The 10,665-nt window shown below is 63.4% G+C and overlaps 1 protein-coding gene across 1 annotated transcript in view; it reads right to left on the reverse strand.

Annotated features, from left to right (window-relative positions):
• COL9A2 (collagen type IX alpha 2 chain) overlaps positions 1-10,665 on the reverse strand; it is a 16,069-nt gene that overhangs the window by 2,487 nt on the left and 2,917 nt on the right. Inside the window, 26 exon segments of the mRNA XM_009284829.1 lie at positions 360-392; positions 664-708; positions 950-985; positions 1,073-1,144; positions 1,791-1,844; positions 1,923-1,976; positions 2,348-2,401; positions 2,581-2,625; positions 2,819-2,872; positions 3,180-3,233; positions 3,460-3,513; positions 3,712-3,765; positions 3,854-3,907; positions 4,170-4,223; positions 4,915-4,968; positions 5,423-5,476; positions 5,992-6,048; positions 6,346-6,393; positions 6,602-6,655; positions 6,990-7,043; positions 7,184-7,207; positions 7,453-7,488; positions 7,761-7,814; positions 9,228-9,290; positions 9,385-9,420; positions 10,267-10,341. Coding sequence (XP_009283104.1) covers positions 360-392; positions 664-708; positions 950-985; positions 1,073-1,144; positions 1,791-1,844; positions 1,923-1,976; positions 2,348-2,401; positions 2,581-2,625; positions 2,819-2,872; positions 3,180-3,233; positions 3,460-3,513; positions 3,712-3,765; positions 3,854-3,907; positions 4,170-4,223; positions 4,915-4,968; positions 5,423-5,476; positions 5,992-6,048; positions 6,346-6,393; positions 6,602-6,655; positions 6,990-7,043; positions 7,184-7,207; positions 7,453-7,488; positions 7,761-7,814; positions 9,228-9,290; positions 9,385-9,420; positions 10,267-10,341 — 1,326 coding nt within the window.

A 10,665-nucleotide genomic window follows, 5' to 3' on the forward strand; every position in this document is an offset into this window, starting at 1 on the left:
TCCCCCCCACCCCATCTGTGGGGACCCACCACCCACCCCTGTCCCCCCCACCCCAGGACCCATCTGTGGGGACCCACCTTCTCTCCCTTTGGCCACCCGATTCACCCTGGGGACAGAGGACACAAGAAATGCAAAATGCAGACAGCACGAATTTAGAGATGCAGCTGGGGGGAGGCACATGTATCCCCCCCCGCACCGTACCTGAAAATACTTTCTCAGGTGACCAGCGTGCAGCATGCAGCAGCTCCGTGGAGCACCACTGCCTTTGGCAGGAGGATTGCCTCTGGCTGAGGGTCCCGGAGAGCCACCCAGCGCGAAGGTGCAGGGAGCCCCTCACTCCCAAACCCTCAGTCACTCACCTGTCCCTTTGGCCCCGGCTCACCCGATTCACCCTGGGGACAGAGGACACAAGAAATGCAATGGGAAGACAGCACGAATTTAGAGATGCAGCTGGGGGGAGGCACATGTATCCCCCCCCGGAGCGTACCGTGGCTGCGCTGGGGTGCAATGCTGCGGTGCCCAGGGCCATGCCGGACAGGAGACCCCAGCATGGCCACAGGGGCCATGCCGGACAGGAGACCCCAGCACGGCCACAGCATGTGAGCAGGGACCCACATCCAGCCCCTGTCCCCCCCACCCCAGGACCCATCTGTGGGGACCCACCTTCTCTCCCTTCAGCCCCGCGAGGCCATGAACGCCCGGGTCTCCCTAGAGGAAAGGCAATCAGAAATGTGAACCTTCACTGCCAGCACCCATCTCCTCCGCAGCCACTTTAACCCCCCTTTCCACCTGCTGCGCTCGACCGGGATGCCGGGGGTATTGACGAAGAAAGCGCCTGGTGTCAGTGGGTGTCAGCCCCCCCCAGAGGTGGGTGCCAGCCCTGTTAAACATGGGTGTCAGCAATTCCCCACCGGATCCCCCAGCCTGGGCAGGAGGGTGATGTACTCACAGTACCACCTTTGGGGCCGGTTTTCCCTGGGGAGCCCTGGAGAAAAGAGAGCAGGGGGGGTCAGCCCAGCTCAGCGCAGATTCCCTGAGCTGGACCCCATCCCCTGCAGCCAGGAGCCGTCACCTTGTCTCCTTTGACTCCTGGCAAGCCTTGGGGTCCTGGGATCCCTGGAGGACCTTGCTCGCCCTTGGGCCCCTGAAGAACAAGGTAACATGGGGAAAAGGGAGAAGTGAGTGAGAAGAGGCCGTGGGAAGACTCTCCTCCCCCGTCGGAGCATCCTCTCCAAGGCAACGAGATGCACGGGCAGCTGCCTGTCCCTTCCAGCAGCTCAGGCTGCATCCCAGCCTGCCCTGAATCTGGCCTCTGTTGGGGGACAGGGCAAAAACAATGGAGGAGCCTCCCCTCCAGCCGTGCCGAGAGGGGGGGGCTCCACCAGGGAAGGGGCCCCCGGCTCTCAGGAAGCCAGAGGGACAAAGGTCGCTTTTTGGCTATTTTCCACTCCGGGAAAGCCTCCAAGAGGGGCCGGGCAGCCTCCCCGCTCTCGCCAGGCTGGGAGGAAATTCCTCTCCCGGCTGGGGCTGCAAACCCAGCGTGGCCCCGGGCCCGCTAATCCCTGCGCTATTTGCCCCATCGGGTAATCCCTCACCCCGGCAGCCAGGCACAGTGGGACGGGGCGCGTGATCGACCCCGGCCGTGATCAAAGCGAGAGTTCTGTGCAGCAGTGCCAGCCGTGCCCTGCTGTCCCCATCCCTCCTCCCCCAGCCGAACGCCCCGGGCTGAGCATCCCCGAGCCGTGCCGCGGCGAAGCCCGCTTCCCAGCCGGGCTGCGAGCGTGACTCACCACTTTCCCCTGCTCGCCGGGGGGACCCACGAGGCCACGCTCGCCCCGGTCGCCCTGCGGAGACCCGGGAAGAGAGCAGAGTCAGGGACAGCTCCCGGCACCGCCACAAACCCTGTGGTGCCCTGGACTCACCTTCATCCCGGGGACACCCGGCGGTCCCTGCTCACCCCGAGGTCCAGGCTCACCCTAAGAGGGGGGGGAAAAAAAAAACCAACAAAACCCAGACCAGCTGCCTCTCTTGCATTCGCATGCCATCATCTGCCCTTCATCCTTCCCCGAGGGACGTGTGGTCCTGTCCTTGTGCCCTGCAGCCAAGTGAAGGGCTGCCACTGCAAGGAGGTGCCGGACACAGGGCTGGAGAAGTGGCCCCAAGGGCTTCCCCATGAGGAAGCTGCTCGGGGGGGCAGAGGGAAGAGGAGGGTTGGGGTCAGGGGATGAAGTGCCCAACTCTGCTTTCTGTTTGGCAGCGAATAGGGAAAAAAGAGCAAGAGCGAGCGAGCGAGCGTGCAACCCCCAGGCTGCGCCCAGGAGGAACATGGTGACATCTCCATACTTACGATCTGCCCTGGGGCACCGGTGACACCGGGCTGGCCCCGAGCACCCGCTTCACCCTGTGAATGGGAGACAGGTGGTTCAGGGACAGCGAGGACAGGGGAGGGGACGGCATGGGGACAAGGCTGCGGGCTCAGGGATGGAGCCTGGGGGCTGACGCAGCACCGTGTAGGGTGAGGGGGGCTGCAGGGTGGGTGCTCAGAGGGGGTTACTCTGGCCCCGGCTGCCCCAGACCCACCTTGTCTCCTGGGCCACCTTTGCTTCCCGGCTGGCCCGGCAAGCCCTGCGGAAACAAAGCTGGGATCAAACCCTGTGCACAATGCCGGAGGCAGCGACCCTGCCCGGTGTCCCGTGCCTGGAGGCAGCATCCCTGCTGGGTGCTGGCCCTGCACCCGGCACCACCCGGGATGGGGGTGCCACCCCACGGGTAACGGGGTACCTGCCCAGGCGAGGGGCTCCCATGCTCCCGTACTCACAGCTTGTCCCCGGTGTCCCGGCATTCCTGGGCGGCCAGCCTGTCCCACGCCGCCCTGCGAGGGACAGAGATGTTACCGTGTGGCAGAGAAAGGTGCAGAAATGAGGTGTCCACGGGTGGGACAAAGGACTCCTGGCCAAAAGGGGACACTGCCCTTGACCCCATGGGGATAGCCACACTCCACTAGTCAGGAGATGCCACGTCAAGGGCCGGCACCTTATGCCACTTGCTGTCCCTGTTATTTCCATCAAGCACCGTGTCCTGGTTTTAAACCACGACACACAGGTACAAGGAACAGCGTGTGTCCGTTCCCCATTGTCGGCATAGGCAGCACCTGGCAGCCCCTGCCCGCAGCAGCTCACCTTCACACCTGGGATACCCGGGGTGCCATCTTTGCCATCAATGCCCGGGAGACCCTGCAAAAGGAGGAAGAGTTGCTCGGTCTGACACCTCCGAGAGGGACTGAAAGGCTCATGGTGGGGGCAAAAAAAGGCTGGGAAGGGAAAGGAAAGCTCCAGCCCTGTGCTGAGCCAGGGTGCAAGGACACAAGATGGCCCCAAACAGGACAGAGAGGGACAGAGAGATCTTCTTGCAAGGGGCTCAGCCCTAGATGTGGGCACGGGTGCCGCTGGCTGTACTTACATTCTCCCCCTTGGGGCCGATGTCTCCTTGGGGACCCCTGATGCCACGGCCACCCTAGAGCAGGAGAGCAAGTGTTATTTCAGCCGCCCTCTTGGTGCAGGGGACGGGGCTGGGAGACGCAGGAGATGCCCATCGAGGCACCCCGAGCAGAGCCCCTGTCTGTGCCGGGGAGCGGGGCCAAGCTGGGGAAAAGGGGACATTGGCATCGCACGGGTCACAGCGCTGCCCTCCCTGACGGGGCGGGTTACCTACCAGATCTCCCTTCTCACCAGGGTCCCCAGGTGGTCCCTTGGGGCCTTCCCTGCCCTGGAAAGGAAAAAGACGGGGGCTGAGCAGCAAAGTGCGGGGTCCTCTGCCTGCCCCGCAGCCCCCAGGGACAAGGGAGGGCACTCACCGGCCGCCCGGCCGCTCCGATGGTCCCGACCATCCCCTTGTAACCAGCAGGACCCTGAAAGACAGTGGGTGGGGGTGTGTGTGTGTGTGTGTGTGTGTGTCAATTCCTCCCATCCCAACCTCAGCCCCCAGCCAGCTCCAACCCCACCAGCAAGAGGCAGCGTCCAGCTCTCCGAGATGGCCGAACAGCCGTGTTAGCGATACTCCTGGGAAGCAGCCTCCAGCCTGGGAAGCATCGCGACGGCTCAGCCCCGGGGAGCTGGTCCCCCTGACCCTGGAACCAGGCACAGCCACCCCTGCATCCCACCGGCGCTTACCGTCTCGCCCTTGGGTCCCACCATCCCAGGGTAACCCCTCAGGCCCTGCGGTCCCTGCGGGGAAGGAAACAACAGAGGCTTAGCCCAGGGGGAAACCACAATTAGAGCAAAAGCCGGTACTGGCAATCAGCCGGGTTTGCCAAATGCGAGGTATTTCTGTCCCGCCGCTCGCTCCTAATTCTGCAGCCCCCCACCGGGCGCCTTTCCAGCTGTCGGTTCAATAACAGCAACGGGCCCAAACTGGTGCTACTTCCCCCACCAAAGCTCTTGGCTTCAAAGCAGTTTTGCCCTTTCCCGGATCGAAGGGCTCAGCCCATTAATTGCTTTTCATCTTCAAAGTGCTCAGCGAGCTCAAACAGCTTTAATCCCCATGTCCCCGCGGTGAGCTGGACGCTGCACCCCCCGTTCAGGTGGGCTAAGGGGGGCTCAGTGCACACGAGCAATTTGTCCCCGGCTGGTGAGTTATCCATGTTAACGTGCGCTAGCGACCGAGGTGCCCGGGCCAGCGCTGACCGTGGAGGTCTCCATCGGGATGTGGCTTTGCCACCCTCCTGGCAGTGGCTCCGCGGCTGGGAGGAGGGAGATGGATGGGATGAAGGCTTCGCTCCGGTCCCAGCAGTGGGTCCCCAGGAGCAGGGACACACTGGTATCACGTCCCTGGTGTCTGGGGCCAAGCACAAACCGGCCACCCTCAGCCCCTGGGGCACCCGGGGGACAGAGCAGCAAGGAGAAATGAATACGTTACCGGAGGGCCTGGGACACCTTGTTCTCCAGAGATGCCAACGTCACCCTTGGGGCCCTGGGCAGGGTCAGAGAGGAAAGAGGTGAGTGTTGGGGTGGAGCAGAGGTACAGACCACCCTGGGGACCCGAGACACCCTCACCTGGGACCTGGCAGGGGATGGGGACAGGTCCCCCCCTCCCAGGGAGCCACCGTGGGAAGACCACCCTGTCCACCCTCCATCTCCCAGGCCTGGATCTCCGTCCTCCCTCTCCCACCTCTTTCCTTCCTTCTCCCTTTCTCTCCCCAGAGCCCTCTGCCCTCCGGTCCAACCCCAGCTCCTCCAGAGGCAGGCACGCCTGGCTCCTTCTGGGAAGCTGCCAGAGAGGTCACTCACCTGCCTGCCCTGCCTGCCGGGCTCCCCGAGGGCACCGGGGCGGCCTCTGTGTCCCTAAGGGTGATGGTCCAACCCCAGCTCCTCCAGAGGCAGACACGCCTGGCTCCTTCTGGGAAGCTGCCGGAGAGGTCACTCACCTGCCTGCCCTGCTTGCCGGGCTCCCCGAGGGCGCCGGGGCGGCCTCTGTGTCCCTAAGGGTGAAGAGGAAGACCGTGAGCATCCCTGGCAAAGCAGCGGCGTCGAGGCAGTGTCCTGATGGCCACGTCACCCGGAGCCACCCTGCCGGCCACATCCCACCCTGGGGTGCCTGCTGGTGACGTGGTGGGGCTCAGCATCCCACTGGCGATGCGGTGGGGCTCAGCATCCCACAGCCACGAGGGTGTGCGGTGGGGATGTCCGCTGGGTTTAACCCTCTGGGCTTTGCAGCAGAGGAGCCGGGCAGTGGCACAGCTGGAGCTGGGGCTTCGGCACGGGGTCTCATCCCCCAGGAAGCGGCTGGCAGGACCTGGGGAGCCACAGGGGACCTCTCCCACAGTGCCTTTGCCCCCAGGGCTCTCTGAGTTTGCATGCCCCTGTGCTCCCAGGGGAGCAGAGCAGCTCCCAAGCTCCTTGTGCCTCCAGAGCGGGGAAGGCTCCTCCACTCAGGCACAGCATGCTGGAAGTGGAGATCCCTGTTCGTTCTCCAGCAGCTCCAGGGCTCCCTCACCTTCAGTCCCTGCAGTCCCTGAGGGCCCTTGGGACCTGGCGGGCAGCTGATCGGGCACTGGTGGGGAAGAAGAAACGCAGGTTGAGTTGGGAAAGGACCCAGAGGCTGTGGAGAAGCCATGATGGGAAGGACGGGCTCCCACGCCGCACAGCAAAGCCGGGCTGTGCAGTGATGCAGGGGACCCACCGCTCGCAGCATCGTTTCGGCTGGGGACTCTGCTCCTCCCCACTCTATCAGCCCCCAGTTTCCAAATTACACCGGTGGCTGTATTTCAGGCCAGGGCAGCACACGCTTGTCCAGCTGCTATTACCCTGCAAAGGCCTGCTGAAGGGACAAGGTAATGGCAGCTCTCACCAAGAAATCAGCGCTGCCTTCCAGTCCTTGGATGTGTCCTGGGGGGCCCTGGAGGGAAGCAGACCATCAGCATCCGCAGTTTAATATCAGCACTGTTTTACAGGAGGGGTGAATGTTACACCTGTGAGGGAGGGGAACAAGGCACGGGGTGGAAGGTGTGTGCCAGAGCCTGAGTCTTGGCCCCAAACCCTGGGCTGAGGGGCTGGGAGACTTTTTCCCTCCTGCAGAAAATGCTGATGATTGGGGAGATACTCACGGGTTTCCCTGGAGGGCCTGGGGGACCCCGCGGGCCGTCGGGTCCAGGGTCACCCTAGGAGAGAACAACCCCAGGAAAGGAGATTTAGGGGTGGGGAGGTGGCAGGTACTGCTGGCGCCAGGGTGGAGTGGGGTGATGAAGAATCAAAGACCCCGGCTGTCACAGCGGGAACTCGGGCATCCCCCAGCTGTGAACTGGGAGGGGATGGACGGTGCTGGGGGACACAGCTGCAGGCACAGAGTCTGTCACCCCTCTGCCCCTGCCATAGGACCCCGCTCGCCCATATTACAGGGTCGTCCCTGTTTACCCCAGGAGCCCCAAAGTACAGAGAAGTGGATGCTGGGGTAAGGAGGGGGAGATTTTCCTGTGCCCCCTCCTGACCCCTCACCTTGGGTCCCAGCGCTCCGATCTCTCCGGGAAGCCCAACCTGGCCTGGAAGCCCCTTAAGTAGAAAAGAGACATTCACTGAGTGAGAGGTCAAGCCCCAAGACCTCCCTTTGGCGGTGCTGAGATCTGAGCTCTTCCAGCACAACCCTGAGTGGGGTCCCCGGCCGCCCACAGCCCCACAAGCCCAGCACTTACAGGTGGTCCTGGCAGCGAAGGGCCCTGCAACAAGAAGAAAGACACGATTAGTCCAAATTCTCCAACCTCCCCCCCACCAAAACCACCAGCATCCCTGCCCCGAGCAGGGCAATGCCCACGCCACCACCAAGGATGTGGCTGGGGTGGGCCGGGGCTGGGGCCCTGCTCTGCACCCACCCCACTTGTCCCACTTGTGGGTGCTCAGGGAGTGGGTGCCGGAGCCAGGAGTGGGTGCATCACCAGCGCCCACAGGAGAGGCAGATACTCACGGGGAGCCCCGGTGGCCCTGGGAGTCCAGGCTGGCCCTGCCAGGACAGAAGGGAGAGTCAGGAGCTGAAACGGGAGGGTCTGGCCCCACCAAGCCCTGCTCACACTGCTGTGTGAACTGCTAAAATTCACCCCTCCCTGGACCCAGTCTCAGTGCCCCCTCGTTGCCAAATACTCCATCACCCAATTCCTGCATCCGTGCATCCCCTCCACGGTGACAGGGCTGGTCCCAGCCTGGCCAGGTCCCGCTGGCTCCAGGAGGGGAAGGTGGGAGCCCGGAGCAGCTGCCCCGGAGCAGCTCCTCACTTACTTTAAGTCCTGGCCCGCCGATGGGCCCTGGCTCCCCTTTCGCCCCTGTCAGGCCCTGCAAGGAGAGACGGCAGGAGGTTATTGCCAGCGCTTCTGCTCTCCAACCAGACGTTTTTGCTGGGGCTTTTTCCACCATGAGGGATCAAGGGTTATTAGTGGGGAATTTGTGCTTGTCACTGCTGTGCACATCACACAGCAAACCTGAAGATGAAGCTGTACCTGGACCCAAGCCCCGATGGCACAGAGAGCCTCGCAGTGATGCTCCACAGCCCCCGTGAGCTGCCCTGCTCCGAGACCCCGTGCCGGGGCTCGGCAGGGACCCTCACGCCACAGGGCACATCCAGCACGGCTGCCCCAGCCCCAGCAGAGGCACAAAGGGAGCTCGGCCCATCCGTGATCCCATTTATATCAACTCTGAGTCACTCCCTGGCTCCCCCGTTTCCCACCCCAGTGCATTTGAGGGCTGCGCCTGTGCCGGGGTTTGGATCCCTGCAGCCGATGGCTTGAGCTTCACCCACGGGTTAATTTCTGCACGCTGCCAGGCACGCGGGGACGGCCCCTCGCTCAGCCCGGCTCTGCTCAGCGTCCCTATTCAAAGGACCTGAACAATTTTGCAGGCAGATTAGCCTGGGTGAATAATGCATGCTTATAATGACAGTTATTATTCTATTCATTTATTGAAGAATAACTAACCCCCAAAAGATTTATGAAGTGCCATCCAGAGACACAAAAGAGGACCCTGTAGTTTGGGTTTCCTTCTGATGAACAAGTAAATGTCTGATGCTTGCAGGCACTTACCCATGCAGCGCTGCACTGGGGACGGGGGGCAGGCACCCAACCCAAACCTCCCTGGGCATCCATCGTGCACCCCTGCGTTCCCCGGCTGGGGGAGCGTGGGGCCAGGAGCCGGCCAACAAGCATCACGGCATCAAGGCAGGGCAAGGAGGCAGCTCCGTCCCCATTCTGCCTTCCACCTCTGCCCCAGGCTGTGCTTCTGCCAGGGAGGGGATAGCGGGGGAAGTCACCGATGCCACCTACGTGGGTGCCAAGGGGGTGGCTCCAGCAGAGCCATGGGATTGCTCCAGATTTATGTTGGAGGAAAGGAGAACTGAACCAGGGCTCAGGACAGCAGCTGCAGTAAAGGACAAGGAAAAGCTTTTTCGTGTTCAGGGGTGTCGGCGCCATGGTTTTCCTGGCACAGCTCTCACCCTGCGTGGGGTGGAGGGGGGACGCGCCTTCGGAGCCCGGGCAGTGGGAGGGGGTGGCAGCAGCCCTGCCAGAGCTCTGCCTGTTTCCTGCTGTGATTCAAAAGGTGCTTTCGGCTCCCGCACGAAGGGATATTGGCACTTTCTTATGTGCGACAGAAAAGGATCCCTGCGCCGGGGGTAAGAGGAGTTTGCTGAGACCCTGCTGCGACCCGGGGGCTGCGGCCAGGGATGCTGCGGGGGGGACAGGGGTCGGTACTCACATCGATGCCCGGCTTTCCTGGGGGCCCATCTGGACCGGGGTCTCCGGGCTCCCCCTTGGCACCCTTCAAAAGAGAAGAGGCATAGGGGCAGATTGAAAGGAGCTCCTCCAGAAGGGTTGAGACCCTCAGCGAGCTGCGGGGAGGCATGGGTACTCACCGGGGACCCGGGGGCTCCGGCAGAGCCTTTGTCACCCTGGGGAAAGGGAAGAAGGTTGTAAAAAGGGGTCTGTCACCCCGTGGAGCCAGGCCCAGCAGCGCAGGGCACTCAGAACCATGTCTCCCATCCGCCTCCCCAAGCCAGAGAGAGATGCTGGATCCCCCAGCGCGGCAGCCAGGTCAGGATGGGGCCGGCATTGAGAAGAGAGGGCTGTGCTGGGGTTGCGGGAGGGCTGCGGCCGTTCTGGGTATAAATAGCACTAAAATAACACCCTGGGGCAAGTCTTGGAGAAAGGGCGCTTTCTGCTGGCTCACAGATCTCCCCTGTGTTCAGGCTCCCTCCCCGCAGCCCTGGGGAGGGTCTGGAGCCACAGCCCTCGGCCACGTCGCCACTCTGCAGGCACCCGACCTGGGTGTCCAGCTCTCTGCCGGCCCCCCCATCTCCCCCTCCTCACTGGGCATCTCTGGGCTGATCCCTGCACTCAACCCCTCCGAGCATCCTCCGCTGCCCGGACAGGGGTGCCCCGAGCACCCTGCACCCAAACTTCCCTGCTGCTGTGCTCCCCAAAAAGCATTTCAGGCCCCATTTCCCAAGGTGATCAGGAGGCCACGGGCTGCTGTCCTGGGGAGGTGGATGGAGCCACGGTGCAGGAGCTGTGCTCCCCCATGCCACCATTGCTGCCCAGGGCCACAGGCAAAGCCGGAGATGCTCCATCTGCCCCAGCCCAGGAGCAGTGCAGTGCGGGAACCGCACAGCATCGGCACCCCCTGCCCTCCGCCGAGCCTCTGCCCTGACACAATGTCCCTCTTTGTGCTGCAGGTCCCCTCCCTCCCTCCCTCCCTCCCTCCAGCCTGCACAGGTTCCTGTACGCGCCATACTCACATCAATGCCATCCGCTCCCGGCACTCCTGGGGGACCGGGGGGCCCTCGCGGGCCGGGCTCTCCCGGCTTCCCTCGCTAAGTGGAAAAAAGGATGGGACCCATGTCAGGAAGGAGCAGCTGGACCCCGAGAGATGCTGGGAGTCAGAGGGAGACCAGGGTGCAGCGCTCGCCGCCGGCGTGTGCTGGGGACCTGTCTCCAGAGAGCTGGGATGGAGTGAGCACCCCAAGGTGTCAGAGCTCTGCCGCTCCCCACGGGTCCTCCGCTGCCTGGCCTGTGCCCCCCGGCAAGGGCATGGATGGAGAAATCTGGGAAATCTCCCCCCACACTGGCACAACCAGCTCCCCATCCCCTGCCCGGTTTCTACCCCATCGCTGCCCCCTCCTGCCCTCCTGCCCCGG

This window comes from Aptenodytes forsteri, unplaced genomic scaffold (genome assembly GCF_000699145.1).
Source record: "Aptenodytes forsteri isolate BGI_AS27 unplaced genomic scaffold, ASM69914v1 Scaffold7, whole genome shotgun sequence".
Classification (NCBI taxonomy): Eukaryota; Metazoa; Chordata; class Aves; order Sphenisciformes; family Spheniscidae; genus Aptenodytes; species Aptenodytes forsteri.